The sequence below is a fragment of the Talpa occidentalis genome, unplaced genomic scaffold, assembly GCF_014898055.3.
Source record: "Talpa occidentalis isolate TD23 unplaced genomic scaffold, MPIMG_talOcc4v2.1 talOcc4.3, whole genome shotgun sequence".
NCBI classification, from domain to species: domain Eukaryota; kingdom Metazoa; phylum Chordata; class Mammalia; order Eulipotyphla; family Talpidae; genus Talpa; species Talpa occidentalis.
Window position 1 is genome coordinate 127,807,848 of NW_023603184.1, and position 25,019 is coordinate 127,832,866.

The window sequence follows — 25,019 nt, forward strand, 5'->3', positions numbered from 1 at the left end:
CGCACCGGCGCCGCAGAGGCCGCGGGCAGCTTCGCAACCCAGCGCTCAACCGCTGCGCCACCTGGGAGGCCCCAATTGTCCAAAATTTTTACTTGAATCAACAGGGTATAGTAAAAATACCTCTAATACGTCTCTTGCCTTTTAGTCTCTACATTTGTAGTCTCAGTACCCTATTGTTAACTGTGTATTTCAGACTGCCTTCTTCACCCAAGGGTCCTTGGTTTGACTCTTTGTAAATGTTCTCGTTAACTCATTGTTTAAAACATTAATTCCTAGGAATATAAATCGGTGTAGTTACGATGGAATATGGTATGGAGTTCCTCAAAAAGAACTACCTCATATAATCAAATGACTCCATTTCTGGATATTTATTAAAGAAAACAAAAACACTAACTCAAAGATATATATACATCCCCTTGTTCACTACAGAATTATTGACAATAGCTAATACATAGAAACAATGCCCAAGGGATGAAGAAAATGTGTGTACACATATACAATGTAGTATTATTTAGCCATAAAAAAGAATGAAACCTTGCCATTTGTGATAACATGGATGGATCTCAAGGACTTTATACTAAATGAAGTATGTCAAGTAGACAAAAACAATTATCATATAATCTCATATATGGAATTGTAAAGAAAAAACAATGAACCTAAGTTCCTAGAGAACAGACTGATGGTTCCAACAGGTGGAGGGTAAGGTAGGAGTGGGTGAGAGATGGGTGAAGGGGGTCAAAGTAAAACTTAAACAGTTGTAAAATAAGTCATGGGGATGTAATGAACATGGCTGAGTATAGTTGGTAATACCATTTTACATATTTCAAAGTTACTGAGTGTAGATCTTAAAAGTTCTTATTACAAGAAATAAATTTCATAACTATGTAGGATGATAGATGTTAATTAGACTTATGGTAATCACTTCACGATATATACAAATATGTTGTATACCTGAAACTAATATAAGTCAATTACACTTCAGGGGGAAAAAAAACACAACTCCATCAGCCAGATTATTGTTCTCACCTACATGTATTTTTCTTCAATATGGAAGCTCTTCTTCAGGGTCTTCTTTCCCCTTAGCAATTATTAAATGTTTATGCTTATCATAAACTTAATATTCAGCCTTATATGATTCATAGATGCCCATGAATTTTCATATTAATGTAAAAACCAACACATTTATTGAGTACTACTGACCCCAAATAAGGTATTTACAGAATCACAAGTTTACATGTGCAGCCCAAGGATCCTGGACCAGTTTAGGCATATGTCACTTTCTCTCCATTTGAGTGCAATAACCTCTTACAAACAATCTTAAGTCTGCACATATTTGGTGTAGAGTTCTGTGTGAAAAACCAAACTGGGAGGATATGCCCCCTAAGTGCTAAGGGGTGAAGAAAGTAGAGAGGGCTAGGAAGTTTGCACTGAATTCAAAGACTTTCAGGAAATTTGTATTTCAGGCAACTGAGAATTTTAAGCAAAGTACTTTAAGCAATGCATACAACTTCAGGATATATCACAAAAGTGGATAAACTAAACAGTTCTGCAAAGGCTGTTATAGGTGACAAATTATGTACAATTTTTAAATATTGATGATATACTATTCTAAAAGCCTTATCCTCTATTATATGAGGAAAACTATATACTATAGATGGGCTGAGTCTGTAGTAAAAGCAGAAAGGAATAATGATTCTACAAGGATTCCAATAACAGATTTTGAAAAAAAATTAACAACTTTAGAATAAACCTGAATAAAATTTTCACTTTTTTGTCTTAATTGAAAATTACAAAAGCTATTACTTTTATCATCTATTACTGGAACAATTTAGTTAATGCTAGAGTTGGTGTTAATATAATGAATATGGAACAACAGTGAGACATAAATTATCTGTTGAGACTGCCCTCATTCCAAGGGTGTGTGTGTAATCTACTACACAAAGAAAAATGTCATATAAATCATCATGACATTATGTAAACAGATTCAAAAGAAAATAGAAAATATTTTATCCACTAAGGTTCTCTCGATAATAATTGTTAGAAGTAATACATACTGAATCAATATTAATGGAGTGAATTATATGTATCATTTAAAAAGAATGGACTTTGGAGACAGAGAAAATTAGGCTTGAGTCTGACTTTTTTGCTGTGTGGTCTTGGGCAAGCTACCTAATAAACTGGGCTTCAGTTTCTTCATTTCTGCAATGAAATAGTACTAGCTCACAGGGAAGTAGCAAGGATAAAACAAGATGATGCATGTAAAACCTCAGAGCTTAGCACACAGAAAATGCTGAATAACCATTAGCTATCATTATTATGATTGCTAGTTACAGGTGTCCAAGATGCAGATCTGATTTATGATTATATTTGTCTATTCATCTTAACAAAAATACTTTACCTTTTTTCTAGGTAATTTCTAATGGAAGCCCTTATTACATCCATTTTATAAACATAATGATCTTAGAAGAAATCACATTTTAAGTGTTTGTATTTGCCACAATATCAATGCTTTTACATGAATGAGCATGAGTATACACGTTTATTAAACCACTTAACAATGTTACACAGAATACATAAATGTGTGTTTGAAACCTCAAGGTTCTTTGATAATTGCAATATAGCGTTCAAAAAAACATTGTAGAACCTTAATATTACATCATTAGGATTATTTTTTAAAGAGATAAACCTCTGAGAGAGCACTCTAATATAATTGTCCATTAATTATTTGTAGTAAAACTGGGTTCCTAAAAGATGTTTCAGCATATGGATGGTTCCTCTACTGCCTGGGCACCCTCTGTAACAGCTTTGACACATTTGGCCATTGTCTGTGAGGCTCTGCTAATTGCATCTGAAAGATATTAAGAAAATGTGTGTTTTGATAATACAACTTTAAAAATATATGGTAAAACTTTCTCGTTGGCACATATTCAGGAACACGAAAAGCACTACAAAAACTATATGTAAATTCTTTTCAATCGATCAACAAATTAGTCTTATTACTTAAATAACTTTAATAAATACTCATAGAAATGATTTAATAACTATACACAACCACATGATGTGCTAGTATGTGGCCATTATAAATACTATAGAAAAACACTGAAGGCACAGAAAAGAAATTTGCACACACACAGTTACTGAAAAAAGGTTACCAAACAGTATGTATACTAAGATCTAAAAGCCATCGAAAGGCATACTATATGGTGAATTTTATAGTACATGAATAAAGCTGTCCCAAAAATACCCAGAGTAAATTAATATCCTCAATTTTTGTTTTAATAAATATATATGTGTAGATCACTGGAAGAAGAAATATAGTTATTTCTATATTTTACAAGAAGAAATATAGAAATAACTATGTTAAAAAATGTTAAAAATAAATATAGTTATTTCCCAGTGATAGTGTCTTTTCCTTGTTGTTTTGAGCTTAGATATGATTCTACAATGAGTATAACATTTGTTAATATAACTAAAAAAACCTATTACAGTCATAAATAAAAACTACCAAAAAATTCAAAACATACTATCTTTTAGAAAATTATTTAGTATCATCTATCAAGTACCTGATAACCTAAATATGTATCGAGACCTGTAGCAAACAAGCTTCAGTTAGTCTGCATTCCTCAAAAAAATTCCTAACAATTTACATGAGAAATATTGTTTAACATGTTTCACAATTAAGTGTTTTGGTTCTATTATAATTCCCAGAAAAACCTTCAGAGTTATTTGCCACTTAAAAAATCATCTCTGAACTGCAAGAGTCATCTTACATGCAATAGGAAAATTTTACATTTAGAATTTGTTAACTCTGCTTAGATTTTCAAACTCTGCTTGCATTTCAGAAATAAAAGAAATTAGATCAAAATCAGGAAATATGAATTACACTAGTTTTGGTATTTGAAAATCTACAAGGATTAAAATGAACAAATATTATTACTAACATGTTGGAATCATAATGTTAAATTAGATGATCTGATTCCTTGCCATCTTTCACATTTGGCATTCATGTTGACAATCACATACCTGTCATGTAGAAGTCTTTTATTGTTAGCTGAGGTGGAACAAGAGGATCAGCAAGAAGTTGCTGGTTCACTAGCTGCAAAAAAAGGAGAGAGATAACAGTACAGAAAACTAATTGTTTCATCAGAAGAAACACAATTATAAAAACTGCATATAGGCAAATTTTACCTTGGAGAGCTCAATTGCTTGCTGGAAATAATTAGCTCCTTCGACATCATCATATCGAACAAGATTAGGAGAGACTTCTTCCAATCTATTCCTTATTTGATCCAGAGTATCATATGGAAGAGTTATACCTGCAATCTATATCAGGTCCCAAAAACTGACATAAATTTTTAGTACTTAAAAAAAATTATTCAAAACATCTCTGCATTTCACGGTTGCATTTTCCTTGATCTTTAAAATCATTCTAATCTGTAACTAACATGTCAAACATCTCATTAGTAGAATCACTTAGAAAAAATACCTCAGAGAGAGCTCTTATAATTTTCCAATCTTCTCTTGCCAAGCCAGGAGGTGTGACTGCTACTTTAGTCTGCTGAGCTCTACCCTCAGTATTGACATAAGTAGCAGACTTCTCTGTGTAAGCAGCTCCTGGGAGAATAACATCAGCCATAGGTGCTCCAACATCACCATGATGTCCTATAAAAAGGATGGCAAATGGCAAACCACATTTTAGCCAAAAACTGGCCAGTTAGTTTACATGGACATAGTATACATATTTTTTAAATCTCATTTTTAAAACTAGAAGTTATTTTTAAATCTCATTTTTAAAATTCAAAGAACTGAATAAAAATTAAAGTCCAGCTTGCCCATAATTCAAGTCCCTTCCCAAGGAAAATTAATGTTACAGAATTCAGTATGCATATTCCCAGGTTAATTTTTTTTAAAGATTTATTTATGTATATAAGAATTGGGGAACAGGCCAGAGTGTGGGAGATGAGAGGATTCACCAAAGGATTCAGTGGGGAACGGAACAGACAGATTGACTGAAATACACTGTGGAGGGGAGCAGTAGGCAAGTCAGCACCACGCGGGTAGCTTCCTGGCTGGGGATTGAACTCGTGCTGCAGTGGCTGTGGATAGTTTCATAGGTTGCGTCTTAACCCCTTGCGCCACCAGGGAGGACCCTCCCAGGTTGTTTTTGCAAAAAACTAGTATGTATCATATCATCTTCTCACAACAGCTAACTACAGCTACACACACACACACACACACACACACACACACACACACACACACACTCATATATTATCTTCAAAATCAAGAGAAACTAACTTCCTCTTAATTATAAAGTGGAAAAGCAAACATGCATGCCAGTGAAATTTGGTAAAGTAGACTGAAATGGAGGAAAGAAATATGCAGAAAAGGAATGTGACAGTAATAATAATTATGGAGCATAAATGTAAAATCATAGATAATAGTATTCTGAGGGCCTTCCTGGTGGCACAGGGGTTAAAGACAGCACTACCAAACTATCTCCAGCCCCTACAACACAAGTTCAATCCCTGGCCGGCCAGGGAGCAACCCACATGGCGCAGATCTCTCCTGCCTCACCCACTGTTCCCCTCAGCAGTGTATTTCAGTCAATCCACCTGTTCTGCTCCCCACTATGTCTCTGGTGAATCCTCTCACTGCCCCCCTGTACCTCTGGCCTGTACCCCAGTTTTCATATGCATAAATAAGTAAATCTTTAAAAAAAAATAGTATTCTGAAAGACTATCACTCATTAATAACTGAGTAAAACTGGTGAAAGAAAAAAAAAGTTACATGAAAGTTTTAGAACAATATATGAGTTTGATCTTACTTGTGTATAAGTTTGATATATGCATAGCAAAATGTGTGAAACATGCACATCAAAACTGTCACCAATGATTATCTTAGGCAAGAATCAGGAAGTAGAAATTTAGGTAATACTTTATATAAACATGCAAGGATATTATAGACTCCATTTATTCTGGGAACTAGATTACATGTTTTATAAAGATAAAGAGTTCAAGAAAATGAGTCAAAGACAAAAAGCCAAAGGAATACTATCTTAAGCTTAACTCATTAAATGTTCTGTAACATAGAATACATGATTTTTAAACTTTCTACTATCTTTATATGGAAGTGCTTACCATTAATAATGCTGAATATTCTTCAGAAAGGTATATTTTAATGTTATGTAATACTTATTGTATAAATAAACCCATAACAATTCTTGTTACTGGGGTTATTTATGTTTCTTCCAATTTTTTGTTACTAAATAAACATCAGATAACAATGATTAACAGCAATATCATGTAACTAATAATAGTACCTATGATTTGGTTAAAAAAAAATACTGGTGTGTGAAATACTTGAATTTGTAAAACATTCATTCCACTAAATATACTGCCACAAAGCTGCTACTAGACACAACATTCTAGTCTCCAGTTTCTGATGTCACAGGTGCTACTTACCTTGATAAATAATGAAACAATCCTTTGGCAAATCCTGTCGAGTGATACAACCTCCATCTGCTCCCAGGAGAAACAGCACTTTAGGAGGATTCTTCCGAATTGCTTCCACCCCAGGTTTATAGCCAATATCCAAAGCAGCTACTTGGCTTGCAATCCTGTAAAACAATTATGGATTTCTAGTGTACTTACTGTGTTTTCATTATATAAAATTAAATGTATTCCTAGAATGATACCCACTCTCTTTTCTATTCAATATGGTGAAAGACCTTCCCTCATGGTTCTTTTTTTACCCATTTAAAATAGATGTTACGTTAACAAACAGCAGTCATTGACTATATTAAGAATGACAAAGGAAGAAGATTCTTAGGATACTGACTCATAATATTTAATGGGTTAAGTCTGGAAACTGATGAAAGCAACTGCCTTACAATGATTCTTATTCAATATAGTAAGATTTTTTAATAAAAGACATAAGTCAAATATAATGATTAGAGAACATCAGGTGATTTTGGAAACCAAAAGTGAGAAATTTAAACACCATTCATAAAACTCTAATTCAGAGAAAAGTATAATTAGTATATTACATTGGTGTATGTTCTTGTGGATTTTTTTTTATGAACATATGCTACTTGCATAGAAATCTTTTAAAGATGAGGTCTGGAATAACTAACACTTCCAATAACTGAACGTCTGGTCCAGTTCATTATTGTTACCTTTCTTTCTGGAAATAGTAGCAGCCATTCTAAAGATCTATTTGTATAAACTAGCTAGTCTTCTACCTACTTCTACCTACCCACTTTTGAAGGAAGATGGGCAGCTCAAAACATCTTCCACTAAATACTACTGCTCTGTCAAACCCTAGTGGATGACATCAAAAGAATAAAGTATTTATTTATTTAAAAAGATTTATTTATTTATGCATACAAGAGCGGGGGCACAGGCCAGAGATGCGGTGGGTGAGAGGATCCACCAGAGACAGAGTGGGGAACAGAGGAGGAAAACTGACTGAAATACACTGCTGAGGGGAGCAGCAGGCAAGACCTGAGAGGTCTGCCTTGCCACATGGGTTTCTCCCTAGCTGGCCGGGGATGGAACTTGTGCTGCAGAGGCTGCGGACAGCTTCACAGTGGAGCGCTCAACCAGCTGTGCCACTGGGGTGGCCCAGAATAAAATATTTTAGAAAGAATTTAACAAAAGAAGTGAAAAATTTGTAAAAAAAAAAAAAAAAAAAAAAAAAACCCAAAAAAAAACACTGAAGTTCACAGGTATCTTGTGCATTATGTATGATTAATGACTATCATCAATTTACATGCTAACAAGGAGGAAAGCTAAAAAATTATATATATTAAAGACATAAAGTAGCATTAAAATTTCTATTGATGAAGAATTTCTAATCAGGGGCCTCCCGGGTGGCACAGAGGTTTGAGCGCTGCACTGTGAAGCTGTCCGCAGCCTCTGCAGCATGGGTTCGATTCCCAGCCAGCCAGGGAGAAACCCGCATGGCGTGGCAGACCTCTCCTGCCTCACCTGCTGCTCCTTTCAGCAGTGTATTTGTCATCAGCCTATTCTGTTCTCCACTCTGTCTCTGGTGAATCCTCGCACACTCCAGCACATCTGGCCTGTACCCCAATTTTTGTATAAATAAATAAATCTTAAAAAAAAAAAAAAAAAGAATTTCCAATCACAAGAAGAAATTCTTATTTGTAATGAGAACTGACCAAAATAAGGATACACAAGCATATATAGTATGATTTTTAACTACACAACTAAAAAATTATTTACATAGGGAAAAGATGACCAGAAGAAAATACACTAAAATAGCAGTAGCAATTATCTACAGTTTGTGGAACACAGCTAGTTTCCATTTTCACATTATTTCTCCTTTTCCACTTTCCTAACATAAACTTGCATTATTTATACAGTCAAGAGAAAACTTCAGATGAATTCTCATTAACTGTCATTTTTATCATTTAATTAAAATCAGAGGATTTGTTGCAACCTTTGAACCAAGGTGATAGTAGTATGATACAGATTTTCAAGACTTTTTCCACACTTACTGCTATTTTGGATTATTTATTTATCATCTTGGATTCTTCTCACAAAGAGAGTAAAGGTTTTTATTTTACATCTGAATTATTGGTAAATCTAAATGTGAAGGGTGTAATAGGAATGCATATACGCAATTTTATAGTAATATAATTACTCAACACACCTATGAAGGATATTCATAACTTTCCAATCACCAGTAACACCACTACTCATCCGAACCTTGTGAGCAATGTTGGAAACAGCTGCAAGAATTGCTGCCCCATCATTTCTTTGGAGTGCAGAACTACCTAAAACCACCATTGGTTTTTTAGCTTCCTTTAGGATCTATTTAAAAAAAAAACACAAGAAAAATTTGATTAAAAGTACATTATAAGTAAACATAACCTAACCCAATCTGCATCTATGATTCATTGTCCCAAGTGTTAGTTCTAACCTGAACTAAACAGAGGCCATACACATACGGGTGCAGAGGCTCTAAGTGGTAGAGAGGCCACATAAAACTTTGACTTGCAAGTCAGTATACAGACACACAACCAGATTCAATCAAAAACATCTTACCAATGTGAACCGGTTAGATGAACATAAAAAAGGCTTTCTAAACGTAAGCACTGGGAATGAAAACCCTAGCCAAATAATCTTAGGTGAAAATGGCTATGGGCATATCCCAGAAAAACTGGGAAATGTCCCATAGAGATTCAAAAAGTAGGGTATAACAGGAGAAATCACGCCAAAGTATCACATCTGCTATGTCCTATCCACTCACCACGTCCCAGACAGGGAGGAGGAAGTAAGGAAAACAAAGGTCACTAGATCATAATGCAGAATACCCGAAACTATCAGATCTTCTCTTTTAAATGAGGGGCAGTGCATCTCAAGAGCAAAAGAAACTACAGATTTGGTAAACAGAAAAATAAGAAATAAAGCTATAGATTACATATTTCACTCTCCTCATTCTCTATATCATTCATCAATAAATGGCCCCAATCAAAGAATCAGTAAGAGAATTAAGATTAGAGACTATAAAAAGAGGAAGCCCTTCATCACATGATGAATTTCCCAAGAGAATGTGAGTTTAGAGAAACAGTTATTATAAGCGTCAAAGAAAATAAAAGTCAACACTCACTTTCTCATTTAAAGAGTGCCCAAAAATGAAACAGTGTATTATACATAAGAATGTTTTTATCAAAGAATTCAGAGAGAACTATAACAAAATCAAGTTAGAGATGAACACCATGCCCAAAACAATAAAAAACAAAGTAAAACATGACTGCAAATACAGGGAAAAGAAAGATTAGACCACAGGAAATTATATCAAAGAAACTGAAAACAAAACCAAAGGAAAAAATGATAGAAAAGGGGAGTCAATAATGGTACTGATAAGAGTTCACAATGAATACAGTAGAAATAATAAAAAGATAAGACATTTAATTCTACAATAGAAAACTTTTCCTGAAATACACTAGTCATCTTCTGGGGTCTATGGATAGGAATTAGAGTGAAAATAAAATGTTTATAAAGTTCAGAGAGGAAAAGAAGTAGTTCAAGAACTAAGTCCTAACAATGCTCTTAGGAATAAAATTAAAACAGGCATTTTCAAGAAAGCAAAATTTTAAGGACAGTGCAACTACAAATTCTTGTTGAAAAAACCAAAACACTCTATACTCTAGTCAATAATGAAATGAATATGAAGAAAGAACTCAGTATTGAAAAAGTCATGTAAAAGGATTGTTGAAATTTCTTTTAGGAATAGTAACTCTTGCAGTAAAGAAAGATTTCATTAGAGCTTGAAGTTTAATTCTTTCATTCAATTTCTTTTCTGATAATGTCAAGTAAAATTTAACTCTGGTAAATAAAAATATAAGTACAGTATGATCTTGCTTTTGTTTGCTATCTATTCATCCATTTTCCTGTGAACAGAGATGACTCAATGAGGAATCAATACTTATGTGGGGTGGTGGGATTCTGGATAATGGATTACTTTCTTTCATGTACTCTTCTATGTTGCTATATAGATAGTAGCCAAATGTCATTATTACAATAATAATAAAAAAACAAAATACTTAAAAATCAACAAGAGAGCACCTGGCTGAATGGATGGCTACCCGAAGCAATGTCTTGAAGAATTTTTGGAGAGTCTCCCAGGTGGTCATATCTGTAAGTGAGATCCACTGGGCTTCCTATAAGGGCCACTTTTAAGTCATTATGAAGCCAGCTGAAATAAAATCAATGAAGTTTTTAGAGCTAAATTACTAAGCAATTTATGGGTTTCATCAAAGTAAGTGCTCTATTTACATTACAAAATATTATAAGCAGAATAGCACTTATAGAACATTTAACCTTAACAGATAAAATTTACTGTGTATCTTTCAAAATAGGTATTACAAAAATACACAAGGTAATTCAATAAATTCACTGTGAAAAAGGTTAAGTATAACTCAACTACAAACTAATACTTTAATTTTAGAATAATGATGTTTAGTTTTTATTTTGAGATATTTGTAAAGTATTTCCCAGCTATTCATTAAGGCCATTTAAGCATAGTTTAAGAAATTAGTCTATGTCATTCATATTTATCCTCTGTGATAGGAAAGTATGGATTCTATTCTTTCAAATATAGCTACAAATGCAGAGACCTTGTATTCTGGTTTGTCTGAGACAGAGCTGGTTTTTACTTGTTATCCTAATTAACAACTCCTTTTTTCACTTTCAATTGTGTGCCAGTTAAGACAATAAATTACATGGTTAACCTATTCACAAATTTTTAAGATATAAATATAAAAAAATAGGGAGGCATTCTACATAATAGCTGGTCTGTATTCTTCAAATAAATGTCAGTAAAGAGGATTGAAGAGTTATGGCACTAATTACAACATGTAACTCCAGGCTGGATCCTGGGCAGAAAAAAAATTTTTTATGAAAGTAATTATAGGAAAATTGATGAATTCTGAATATAATCTATGAGTTAGGTAATAATACCATGTAAGTACTAAATTCTTGGATTACTGAAGAGAATATTCCATGTTCTTAGGAAATCCACACAGAAATATTTAGAGATAAAACAAAATCATATTTATAACTTATTTCCAAATGATTAAAAAAATTAACATCTGTACATAAATACAAATATATAAAGAATAAAACAAATAAGACAAATGATTTAAATGTTTGATCTGAGTGAACAGTATACAAAAATGGGTATACAAAAGCCATCTCAAGTATCTTGAATTATTTAAAAATAAAAACATAAGACATAGAGGTCCACAAAGGGAAAAGGAGGTAGAATAGATCTGTTAGCAACTGCTCTTCAATTATCTTTTGGATAAATATTATTACTAACCTCTTTCGAATTCTAGCATTAAATAGTGGTGCCTCAAAACGGGGATTTGTACCAACCAGGAGAACAACATCTGCCTCTTCTACACCAGCAATTGTAGTATTTAGAAGATAATTGGAACGTAAATCTGTGCTAGAAAAGACAAAAAAACCACAAACTTACAATATTTTTATTAAAATAACACTGCATTATAACATATAAGTTTTAGGTATCCATTGTTGTATTATGTTATATCAATATATGCTAAATTAAATTTACTGCTAAGTCCAAATTGATCCTTCACCATATTATTTGTACCCCTTTTCCAGATTTACCCACCTCCTTCCCTTTTCTCTCCTGGTAACCATTTTATAAAATTGGTCTTATAGTGCAAACTTTATTTTGGTCATCTATTTGTTTTCTCTATAAACCACACACTAGTGAAATCATATGGTATCTGTCATTCTCTATCTGTCTTATTTCCCTAAGCATAATTCCCTCTACATCCATCCGTACTGTTGCAAGCAGCAAGAATTCTTCTTTTTTTTTTTTATAGCTGAATAGTATTCCATTAGAGCCCCACTTTGGCCAACATGATCACAGACCCACTCATGTAGAAAGAAATAAGTGAGGGAGAATGATGGAAGACATGGGTTTCAGAGGATGAAGCAAGATGCATACTCATCTCCACTCAATTTAACAATATCCACTTCCTTCCCCACCCACAGCCACAGGGGATTAGAGAGGAAGGCAAGTAGGGGTGTGTGTATGTGAGAGGGTAAAGAGAGGAGAAAGTGGGGTGGAAAGGAGGCAGGGGACACCATGGCAAGTTTATTTTTAAAATTATTACGATACACTGACAATCCAAGGAATATTCTTATATCATCAAACCTATAGCTCTCAAAAACCCCCCAAAATACAAAAACCTATAGCTCTCTCAGAGAAAAAAATTTTAATGAAGTATTCTTAAATGACATCAAAGTTTCAGACACTTACTAATAATTGGATTCTCCAACAGCTCTTGGTTTGACATTGGTGATGCCAATGTTGGTAAGTTGGAGAATCCAAGTTGTCACATATAAGGTACTGATGCCACAGGTGTGGTTGGTCTATACACAACTTGTAAATAAAAGGAAAAAGGAAGCCTAGACCTAAGCTTCATATTTCTTACCCAGCTCCTGCGGTGGGGAAGACCTCTTCAGTGCATAGAGCATCAGAGTCAACTCTATTAAGCAAGTCCTTGAGAGCTACTAGAGCTTCAGCATCCACCAATCCACCTGCAATTGCTGCCACATCTTTACCTTTGAAACTCTGCAACTAGAAATGGATGAAAAGGACATCATCAAGAAACCTTGATTCAGCAAAGAACAACGAATTGTTCAGAACAACAAAATTATAATCATTTTAAAATATAAAAATAGCAACACACTTGACTAAGAAGTTTTAAACCAAGTATTAATTAACCTAAAAGTGAGAACAGAGGTATATATGGGGTAATGCTAAAAGCAACAGCTTGGGGGGTGTTTTAAATTAAGAATGAAGGGGCCTCAAAATAAGGTCTGGAGAATAAAGACTGTGAAGCTATAGCTAAATCAAATTTCTTCTGAAGAATGTTTTGTCATTTCATCTAACCTTTATATACGCTGCCTTTCTCTAACCAGTAAGCCATTTCCTCTACTTTTGCTTTGGCAAAATACTCATCCTAGACTTTGCTTAAAAAGTTACAGTATGTTAAGAAGGCATCCTTGATTCAATGCCGCCCTTAGGCACTCCTCCTATGTGAGCGCTCTCCTATCATTTCCCACACCACTACCCACAGCAACATGTAATACGTAGCAATGCATCCTTTCTACTACAACACTATGGGAGGTAGGATCACATGTAAGCAGTCTTTTATCCCTATGTCTAACATGAAATTTGACATATGTTTCTGAATAAACATTTGTTAAATGAAAAGTAATCTTGGCAAGAGGAAAAGAAATGAAACATATATCCGCAGTTTGCTACAAAAATGTCCCCTGAAAATCACAAATAAGTTATTCCATATTTTAATTTTTACCATTCCTGCTACACGGGAAAGTGCATCCTCCCAGGAAGTATAGGTTAAAAGCCCCTTTTCGTTTCTGACCATCGGCTCTGTAAGTCTTTGACGTTTTAGCCCATCATAGGCAAATCTAGATAACAGAAATTACACCATTTATAGAATCTTGCTAAAGAGGCAAGTATAAGTTTAAAATCTTAAAAAAAAAAAAATATTTAAAACACTACTGGCTAAAGTGTCAAATATTTTGTATGAAATTTGATATTTGATACTAATAATTATTCCAAGTTCTTTTTTTGAGATGAACTATTTTATGAATATCATCTCAATCTAAAAGACCAAAAAGGGTCTCCCTGGTGGCACAGGAGGTTGAGCGCCACACTGTGAAACTGTCCGCAGCCTCTGCAGCGAGGGTTTGATAGCGGCCAACCGGCCAGAATCCCACATGGCACAGCAGAACTCTCCTATCTCGCCCGCTGCTCCCCTCAACAGTGTATTTCAGTCAGTCTGCCTGTTCTGTTCCCCACTCTGTCTTTGGTGAAACCTCAAACACTCCTGTGCATCTGGCCTGTACCCTGGTTCTTGTATAAATAAATCTTTAAAACAAACAAACAAATAAATAAATAAAAGATCGGGCCACCCTGGTGGAGCAAAGGTTAAGACACAACTTATGAAGCAATCCACAGCCACTGCAGCACGAGTTCAATTCCCGGCCAGCCAGGGAGCAACCCACATGGCGCAGCAGACCTCTCCTGACTCGCCCGCTGCTCCCCTCAGCTGTGTACTTCAGTCAGTCTGCTTGTTCTATTCCCCACTCTGTCTCTGGTGAATCCTCTCACCCCCTACACCTCTGGCCTGTATCCCAGCTCTTGTATGCATAAATAAATATTTTTCTAAAAAAAAAAAAAAAAAATCAAGAAGTTTGACTTCTTATAATTTATTTTCAGCTACCTAAATGACCTTAAAATTAAAAATACAAAAACAGTCTGATAGCTAAGTAAGTCAAATCATTTTTACTAATGAAACTGAGCACCTCTTCTAGTTATTAAAATTGTGCCATGCAAATTCTAAACTTATATTTAGCTTCTTTTCTCCAATGAATAAATAACAAGAGACTAAATATCTTATTTAATTTCTCCATCCACAACAAAAAAAAGTATTTCTCAAAGTTTATGTGTTAAGTCAGCAATGTACTTATGACTATTAATGTTAATTTTGTGTAATTTTCTATATCTTTTTCAATAGTCTATAGTCATGATTTTGCAGTATGATAGTTTTTTTTAATTAAAATTGGCATAAAATTTCCTTTAAATCAATTGCAAAAAAGTTAAGGAAAATAAAATATCATATACCTGGTTTTATCAGAGATCCATTCTTCATTGATGTCTTCATGCATCCTTGGCAAAATCCTCATCACCTCTCCAGTTCTTGTGCTTACCACAATATTACTTCCAATTGCATCCATTACATCAATGGATTCTGTCTTTCTGAGAAAATAAATACAAAGAAACTCTTAAGAAAGCCTTCTTTGGAAATAAAAACAAGAATATTAACATATGTTCAAAGAGCTTAAGGAAATCATGTTTCAAGAATTAAAGGGAAGGGCCTCCCCGGTGGCGCAGCGGTTGAGCGCTGGGTTGCGAAGCTGCGCGCGGCCTCTGCGGCACCGGTTCGATCCCCGGCTGCTCCCCGGCCACCAGAGGGGGTCCCACATGGCGCGCAGACCTCTCCTGCCGCCCGCTGCTCCCCTCAGCAGCGTACTTCGGTCCTTCTGCCTGCTCTGCTCCCCGCTCTGGCTCTGGTGAATTCTCTCGCCCTCCCGCGCTTCTGACTGTACCCAGTGCATGTATAAACAAAACAAACAAACCAGCAAACAAATAAATAACGCATGCCTCTATAAAAAAAAAAAAAAAAAGAATTAAAGGGAAGACAAAAAACATATATCAACAAGCTTGTCAGTAAGGATTAAGAAATTGTGAAAAAAGAACCATACAGAAATTTTGGAGCTGAAAAGTTAACTGAAATAAAAGATTCATTAAAGGAATTCAACAGCAGATTTGAAATGACAAAGAGAAAATGAGCTTGATGATAAGTCAATAGAAATTATCTAATCCGAAGAACAAAAAGATTTAAGAAAAACAAGTGTCTGCAACCTGTGGGAACGGAACGCCAGTGTAGCAATATATGTTGGTTTTTTTGAAGATTTATTTATTTATGCATACAAGAAATGGGGTACATGCCAGAGGTGTGGCAGGGTGAGAGAATTCACCACAGACAGAGTAGGGAACAAAACAGGCAGAATGACTAAAACACACTGCTGAAGGGAGCAGAGGGCGAGCCAGGAGAGGTCTGCTGCACCATGTGGGCAGTTCCCTGGCCAGGGATTGAACTCGTGCTGCAGTGGCTGCAGGTAGCCTCATAGGTTGCGTCTTACCCCCCTGAGCCACCAGGGAGGCCCTCAATATATGTTTTATAGGAGCCTGAGGGTAGACCTTTGTACTAAAACATCTCAATTATGCACTATAATATTTCCCTCTTTTCCAAATGCTTTTGTGTACATAAATACATTGCTTAAAACATGAAATTTTAATACCCCCCTATGCTCTGGTAGGATTTAAAAATGGAAGGTAATTTTTCTAGAACCTTAAAAATACTCAAACTTGTTGAAACTACCCATTCCATTTCTTGGTTTAATCAGAAGAATCAGAGATGTATCAAGAAATTTATGACTAATGGCGTTTATCATTGGCTTGTAATAATAAAGACTAGAAAGAAACTAAAATCTAATAATAGAACTCAATAAAGTATGATATAGACACATGACTGAAAACAGAACACGTTGAGAAGAAACAACAAATTTTAAAAAAACCAAGACAGTATTACTCCTTGGAAGAATGAAATAAACTTTATGATTAAGTAGTTCAGAATTAATATCCAAGAAAAATTAGTTTGCACAGGTTCATTCTAACCTTCAACCTAACTACTTATCTTAATTAAAAGGGTTTTATTTAAAGCAAACAAATAAAAAGTTAGATCAAAACAAAACCCAGGTAGAAAATGACTCTGAAGTTTTTTGAACAGTAGGAAATTAAAAGACAAAACCCAAATTATAAAAGTTACAAAGGTAAATACCTGGTTTCCCAAGGCCGGGCAGTAAAGGCATAGGGTTTAGAGGTCAGGGCACCTACAGGGCAGATATCAATGACATTCCCAGAGAGTTCAGACATGAACATCTTCTCAATATATGTACCAACTTGCATATCATTTCCTCTGCCTGTTGTTCCTAAATCATCTACTCCTGCAATCTCACTTGCAAATCTGCAAGATAAAAATGTACAGTCAAATCCAGCAAACTATCTCCTTTCCTATGATCACAAAGAATAAAAAAAATCATTAAATGAATGTTTGCATTTAAATATATACCCCATATACAGAAAATGACACAAATTATGTCATCATAGTAAATTTTAGTGTTTGTGAATTTTGATTTTGGTTTCTTTTTTAAAAGATTTATTTTATTTATGCATACAAGAGCTAGGTTGTAGGTTAAAGGTTTTTAGGGTAAAAGAATTTACCAAAGATAGAGTGGGGAGCAGAATAGGCAGACTGACTGAAACATACTGCTGAGGGAGCAGCAGATGAGACAGAAGAGGTCTGCTGCACCATGTGGGTCAGCTCCTGGCTGGGGAGCTGCAGTAGCTACGGAGAGCTTCATAGTGCTGAGTCTTTACCCCTTGCGCCATCAGGGAGGCCCTGAACTTTGATTTTTACATCCAATTAAGCTGATATTAACTGAGTGTGAACACCACATTCATTTTATAAACTTCTGTAAAAATCATTAAAACCAAATTCCTTTTTCCCTCACCAAGTAAAAGTTGCCATCCCTTCCAAGCAATGTTATTCCATGAAATTCTGTGGACAATAAGTAAGTGTACAGTGGCACTCCAGCAGAACAGAGAAAATTACCTGATGCAGCGAGTACACTGTATACATCTAGTCATGATGGTCTTTACCAATGGTCCAATGTTCTTGTCCTCCACAGCACGTTTCCCCTCTAAAAATCGGCTTCTATCATTTCCAAACATCATGGACTGGTCCTTAAGTATATCACAAGAGTTAATGTAATGTTGCTAATGCAATTAATACTTGAGACAACAAAAATGATTCACAAAATTACACTGTATACCTGCAGATCACATTCACCTCCCTGATCACAGATAGGACAGTCGAGTGGGTGATTTGCTAATAAGAACTCCATCACTCCTTCTCTGTACGGAAAATTACATGAAATGACACAAATTGCTGACATCAAAAGTTTACATACAGACTATTTAAATAAATGTCACACACACTCTTATATAACTAGCATTAATTTTACATTAGTTATCAGAAATGCCAATATAAGTAAAATTCTAGTAATATTAAAAACACAATCTTAAAAAAAGGCTTACAAAGGTCTATAATAAAACATCATTGGAGAACTCAGAATACTTGGATTTCTTTTTAACCCCTCAACTCCAGGATACTATGACATTTCACAATACAGAATTATCCAAAGCTGTTGAATGGGTCTCAGAAAATACCTGCATTAATTCAAAACCACAACAGACATATAATCGCAGAGCAAACCAATCAATGCCAATACAGAGCAGTAGCATAACACTGTAATACTTTCAGTTCAATAAGCTCCATCCTCACTATTCATCAAAGTTGAGTATGTTACTAATTATGGGTTCTTAATGTTGATTCCAAAGGCTCAATACCATAAATCCCTGACTTCATTTCCACAACTCACTTCTACTGTTCCCTGAAGCCAAGCATGTCAACTTTCTCAGTTTGATATTGAATTTCTTATCTTTGGAAAAGTCTAAATACTGAAATGTACAGTTTTTGGCTCTAACAAGTTACTACACCAAGTAGCAATCAAGTACCTGGCTTTCTTAGACTTCTCTGAATTTGTCAGGATATTCCAACCTTTCATTACTGGCATGGCACAAGCAGCTACAACCTAGAATTTCAATGGACAAATCTGTAAGTATTTGTACTTATTTGTAATGATAAGCAACCTACAATAGAAAAAAAATTAAATTATACATTGGAAAACAAGCAAAGAACAAAGTATTTTTTAAGACTAAAATTTTGTTTTCATATGCATAATAGGATAATCTAATACTTTGTTTCTCTCAGAAACAAATAAATACCTTTCTTTTTCATCTATTCTAATAGTCAACGTAATTTGTTATAAAAGGCTCTGAAATAGAACATCAAATAACTGTGTTGTCATTAGCAGGCACTACTAAATTAAAATTGCCTAAGCCAAATGAAGTTGAAAGTGAATCACTTCTCTGCAACCCTTTCTTTAGTTAAATGTGGCATAGCTGATATGCCCCTAAAGTGCTGCTTGGCAACTCCACATCCTAGTTATGCAACACAAAGCTATCTGAAAATATTGACAAGTGTGAAAAGCCATTTTCAATTCTAAATCTAAATTATATGGCACTTGTGTTTACAAAGCACTTTCATCAATGCATTTCCAGTTTTAAAATGAAAAGAACCAATCACAGAAAAAAATATGAATTTAATAGATGGTGGTAAACAGCACTAGGTTCTCCCCTATAACATGATTCTCAATAAAATTTGCTGCAAGATTTAAAGTTTTCTACCTTCTACAGCATGGTGTAGAATTTTAGGTATCAAGTACCTTAGGAGCTTTCTCAATTTCAACAAGGCACATTCTGCAGTTTCCAGCAACAGACAATCTTTCATGATAACAGAATCTAGGGATCTGCATGCCAACCTTCTCACAGGCCTAGACAAAGTAAAAAAATATTGCATTAGAATAACTTTACATCATCCTTATCTTGCTAAAACAGAGGGGGGAAATGAAACCATCCACTCTCTAAATAATTACACCTATTAATTATCTACATTTCTATTCTCTCTTATTTCATCTGTGTCAAGATTTTCCTCATTGCTCTTGATCTCAATGTCTGTCTACATTGAAGCTGCCTCTTTAAGGATCCTTAGCATGTCCATATCTCACGTGGAAGAAACTGGATGAAGTATCCCCAGATTGTGCTGAAGGCTTGCCTTCCCATCACCACTGTATACAAATGTCCAAAAAGATTTTCCCCCTGCACCTGAACTTTCTCTTTACCTAGATCTCTTCCTTTGTATTAGAAATTCCCTTTCATACCGTTTACCTGTCTCTTATCTGGTTCTATCTTTGGATCCACATGCCTTACCAAGGATTCATACACCAACCATGGCTGAAGCTCTTTCCAGTTCCTGTTTACATAGTAAGGAGATTAGTTCTTCCTTTTTGAGACAATAAATGTATTCACATTTCCTCTAGAGTCACTTCTTCCATTCTTAGCCCTTACTTAATCAACAAAAATGAACCAAGTCGTCCTGTGTGCTAGATGCAGTGGGTATAACAGTGAGCAAAACAGACACTGTTCCAGCCTTCATACTACCTCATATTCCATTATGACGATTACATCCAAATCTTCACCTGCAGCCCTGATAATCCTCCCCCAGGTTTCCAGCTTCAGACTTCAATAGGTGTTTGCATGTGTATGTTCCACAGACAGTTAAAATTAAGTCTGTTTCTGTCCCCTACTACACAGCCCCAAGTATGTGAATAAAGCCAGAAACTCTAACAATTACTCAGCTCATCATCATTCCTAAAGGTCTATGTCTCACTCTCCCTTAAATCTGATATTCATTCCCATACCAGTGCTTTATTTTAGGACTTTTCATTTCGTACTTTAATAACATAAGATACTCTTCGCTTATCTCTCACTCCAGTCTTACTACTCTCCAAATCATTACTCTCTAAGTCCTTGTCATACTGCCTAATAGTCACCAAACTCCTTGATGGGTCAAACTATAAATTCTTTAGTAGGACATATATCATCTTTCATGACTGGATCTTCTCTACCAGAGTATCTTGATTTCCTGCTCTCTCATTTCTACATACACCTTATGGTTCACCATTACCAAACTCTCTAAAGCTTTCTTGTCCACATATAAACACCTATTTATCCCTTAAAATTATCTCAGGGATCATCTAATATGCCCCTGACATCTCTTTACACCACCTCCCCTAGCTGCCCAAATACTCTTCACTGTACCTTGAATGTACTTTTTTTTTTTTAAAGATTTATTTATTTTTATATAAGAACCGGGGTTCAGGCCAGATGTGTGGAAGGGTGAGGATTCACTGGAGACAGAGTGGGGAACAGAACAAGCAGATTGAAGAAATACACTGCTGAGGGGAGGAGCAGGCAAGACAGGAGAGGTCTGCTCGCCATGTGGGATTCTTGCCAGCCCGCCGGGATTGAACCCGCGCTGCAGAGGCTGCGGACAGCTTCACAGTGCGGCACTCAACCGCCTACGCCACCACAGAGGCCCCTGAATGTACTTTTGTTACATATTTATTGTTTAAATGTAGAAACACATATAATGACTGCTAAAATAAGTAAAAAAAAAACACTGAATTCTGTGGTAACTTGCAGATGGAATGGAACAACACTATTTCATGACAAACTTTGTTATTCCTGGGTGAATATGAAGAAATGAAATATTTAGAACATGAATTCAAGAATGTACTACTTCCATTTACCTGCTTTGAGGATACACTTGTAAGAATATTACTGAAAACAGAAAGACTACATGAGTGAAAAAATGAAGCAGGTGCACCAAAAAATGCTATCTTTTCCTCAAACTTACATATAATAACTAATACTTAGATAACTTAAAATTATTTCTTAAAGATTTTTATTTATGTATGCATATAAGCACTGGGGTATAGGACAGAGCTGCAGGGGGTGAGAGGATTCACCAGAGACAGACTGAGGAGCAGAACAGGTAGATCTATTGAAATACACTACTGAGAGGAGCCTCAGGCGAGACAGTCTGAGAGGTCTGCTGCGCCATATGGGTCAGGTTGGGGATCAAACTCAAGACGTAGTTGCTGGAGATATGCTTAATAGCACTGAAACTTAACCCCTGCACCTCCAGGGAGGCCCCTCTTTTATGAGCATTTAAAAAGAATCCTGAAAATTTTGGAGGTGAGTCGTGTAAAAGAAAAAAATTGGTATTTAAAATTAATCAGAACATACACAAAAATAAATTAGAACATATGCTTACTTGGAGGACAGTAGTTCCTGGTTCCACCATGACAGACTGACCATCAACAAATACTTCAATTAAGTTGCTAGCTGCTGTGGCAGTTGTTCGAACTGACCATGAAAAATATTGACATGAAAAATAAATAGAGTTGAATTTATTACAGCAGGGGTAATGGATTAAACAATGCTAATCAACAAGAAAATTTCCTTCATTTTACACTGTTCTCTTCTCTTTCTCTAGATACAAACTTATAAAATACTGAACTAGAAAAAGGTTTCCCATACAAAATATTTAACAAATTATGAAGGTCCACTCTTTTTTTTTTTCCAATAATATTCTGTCCACACTTTTTTTTTTTTAGATTTGTTTTATTTATTTATTTATACAAGCACTGGGTACAGTCAGAAGCGCGGGAGGGTGAGAGAATTCACCAGAGCCAGAGCGGGGAGCAGAGCAGGCAGAAGGACCAAAGCACACTGCTGAGAGGAGCAGTGGGTGGCAGGAGAGGTCTGCACGCCATGCAGGACCCTCCTCCAGTGGCCGGGGAGCAGCCGGGGATCGAACCGGCGCTGCAGAGGCTGCAGGCAGCTTCGCAAACCAGCGCTCAACCGCTGCACCACCGGGGAGGCTCCTGAAAGTCCACCCTTAGTAACAGTTTAAGTTGGAAATTTTAATACCACTAGAAATATATCTGTGGAAAGATCACTTTTCAAAAGCTGAATACCTCTTTTTGCAGTATTTTGCAAAATATTGCACAGATGGGCAATTCCTACTACTTTGTATTTCAAGGTAACTTCCTATGAACTGTTTAACATAAAGTCACATTTTGAAAGAGTCTGTTCAACTTAGGTCATTTGCTTCTATTTTTATTTTAATGCAAAATATATGTTTAGGATCTTTCAGGAAACATTCCACATGAAATTAACAAAGATAGAAAATCCAGTACCCAGAAATACAAATTAAAAGGAAAAAAACCACTCACCACATCCTTTTGATTTAGAAAAGCCAGCTAAGGCCCTTCTTACAGGTATCCTTAACATATTGCTAAGAGTAAAAGAAAGAAGAGTTATATTATTATAGGAGGGGGAAAAAAACCTGATCACAATATTTTGGGTAATATTTTAGAATTTTAACACTTCATATACAATGTCATTGAGTAGTCACAAGTCCTGATCTGTCCCCTCAAATTCTAGGGATCAGAATACCCAGTTTCAGAGTTCTCCTGCCCACCTATGACTACGCAGGTGCTTCTCTAATGTTAACATTTTAACATTTTAAAATGTTAAAAAAAAAAAAAAAAAGAGGATACCCAGGTTCAGAGAGATTAACTGATGTGCACAATGTCAAGGAGCTAAGAAGGAATGCCTAGTATATACACTTGAGCCTTCTAACTAGAAGTTAAAAGGCAATTTTGTTGTTGTGTTTGACAATCACCCAGAACTAGGTTGGGTTGTTAAATATACAGCATCTAATAAAATATTGCATAGTCCCAAGATAAGAAATAGAGATTTGTAAAACTTTGATGTGTAGTTCACATATTTATGTGTCAAGTAGGATCCAAAAGAGTCATATCAAAGATGGGAAAATGTTAATAACAATCATTTCTGAAGCTAGACTGGAAACTTTTATACTATCCAAGTTTTCCACGTATCCTGCATCCATCCTCTTCTCTTTCCGAGGTATCATCCTATTAGAAGCCATCATCACCTCGGGCCAGGTTTACTACCATATCCTGGCTTCTGAAATTCCCACAATATCCCCCTTCTTCCCCCCAGCTGTGTTCTTAGATTTTTCCTTCAGATACTTCTTGTTACTCCTGGTCCTTCAAAGTTTGACTTAAATGCCATTCCTCAGGGAGTCTTTGATGAGCTTCTCTAAAATTTCCTAACTACTCCCTAATCATTTTATTTGAATAGATTCATTTCTAGCTTATATCAGATGTTCAATAACTACTTGCAAAGTAAACTGTCTCCAATCCGTTCTACTTTCCTGGAAAGAAATGGTGCAGGTGCTTCAGTCTTATAACACCCTGCTTAACGACACGCACAAAATTCGGGGTGCAGTATGTGTGACCATTCCACAAAAACAAAAATTAACACCAAAAAACCCTGGTGTTAATTCGTCAGAAACAGTTCAAGTGACATTTTCTTTACTGCTAATTTGTTCTGGGACAGAACTGTGTCTCACCCAAGATCTTACAGTACAAGCAATTGATTCCAAACTCTTCGAAACAACTAGTTGTTATTCGCAAGTGCGACCTTGGGCGAGATTCTAAAACGTCCTTTTCCTCAGTTTCCCCATTAGTGAAAGAAATGAAAGTGCTACCCAACGCAGTCATGAGCAACCAAAAAACCAATCAGACGCCTGGACTGTTGCTAAGGCAATAGCAGACAATGATGGACAGTAACAAGGATATGATGATTTGGGAGAAATCACTCAGTCTCTACCACCTGACTCGGGTTTTCTCCAGGGGACAAAACGGTCTCCTCCTCAGACAGGAGAATGTCCTGCACCTTGCAGGGGGAAGGTCATTCACAAGCCTGCATTCGGGTCAGCACTTCCCAGGGCCTCCTGACCCTCCTTCTCCCTTCAACTCCATCAGCCCAGAGACCACGGCCTACAGTCCTCACTTGCAGGTTCTCTGGGGCTCCCGGGGTTGCGGGGTGGGACGCGGCGCCAGTCAAGGACAAGAGGAGAATGAGTTGCCGGGGCCAAAGGAAACAATCCCTTCAAGAAATAAACTCCTGTGGCCGAGGCACCTCAGCCTTCTCACCCAGACACGACCTCACCTTCTCTCCGGAGCCGCCGAAGCTGCTCTGCAGAACTGTTTGCACCTCACTGACCCCCTCAGAGGCCTGGGCGCTTATTCAATATGGCGGCCCAGACCGACTGTGTCAGGCGGACCTGGAGAACGGAAAGCCAGGAGGGACTAGAAACAGCAGATTCGACAGTTTCCTTCTTCGGTTGAGTTCGGCACTTTCCGTCACCTGCCAGAGGGCGGAACGAAAGGCGTGGC

At 36.0% G+C, this 25,019-nt stretch overlaps 1 protein-coding gene across 2 annotated transcripts; it reads right to left on the reverse strand.

The window, feature by feature from the left end:
- Window positions 1-354: 354 nt before the first annotated feature.
- NDUFS1 (NADH:ubiquinone oxidoreductase core subunit S1) lies at window positions 355-24,970 on the reverse strand. Of its 2 annotated transcripts, XM_037523911.2 has the most exons (19): window positions 24,793-24,968; window positions 22,986-23,047; window positions 22,022-22,113; window positions 19,569-19,676; window positions 18,799-18,875; window positions 18,054-18,135; window positions 17,834-17,964; window positions 17,000-17,185; window positions 15,220-15,354; window positions 13,886-14,000; window positions 12,998-13,143; window positions 11,851-11,979; window positions 10,596-10,725; window positions 8,677-8,837; window positions 6,465-6,619; window positions 4,487-4,662; window positions 4,189-4,323; window positions 4,024-4,096; window positions 356-2,848 (listed from the first exon to the last, which is right to left on the reverse strand). In XM_037523911.2, exons 2-19 carry the CDS (start codon window positions 23,041-23,043, stop codon window positions 2,757-2,759), a joined length of 2,181 nt encoding a protein of 726 aa, XP_037379808.1. In that variant the 5' UTR covers window positions 23,044-23,047; window positions 24,793-24,968; the 3' UTR covers window positions 356-2,756. The 2 variants fall into 2 exon arrangements, with proteins under 2 accessions (XP_037379809.1, XP_037379808.1); XM_037523912.2 differs by lacking the exon at window positions 17,000-17,185 and having other exon boundaries at window positions 355-2,848; window positions 24,793-24,970.
- Between the last annotated feature and the right edge of the window lie 49 nt (window positions 24,971-25,019).

Bases quoted from the DNA above. Each gene is read 5' to 3' on its own strand.
- NDUFS1 (XM_037523911.2), bottom strand. From the start codon at position 23,043: ATGTTAAGGATACCTGTAAGAAGGGCCTTAGCTGGCTTTTCTAAATCA. The intron at 4,663-6,464 runs GTAAGTAGCACC...TCCTTTTTATAG, and splicing joins TTGTTTCATTATTTATCAAG to GACATCATGGTGATGTTGGA. The intron at 4,324-4,486 runs GTATTTTTTCTA...GACCTGATATAG, and splicing joins TTATAAGAGCTCTCTCTGAG to ATTGCAGGTATAACTCTTCC.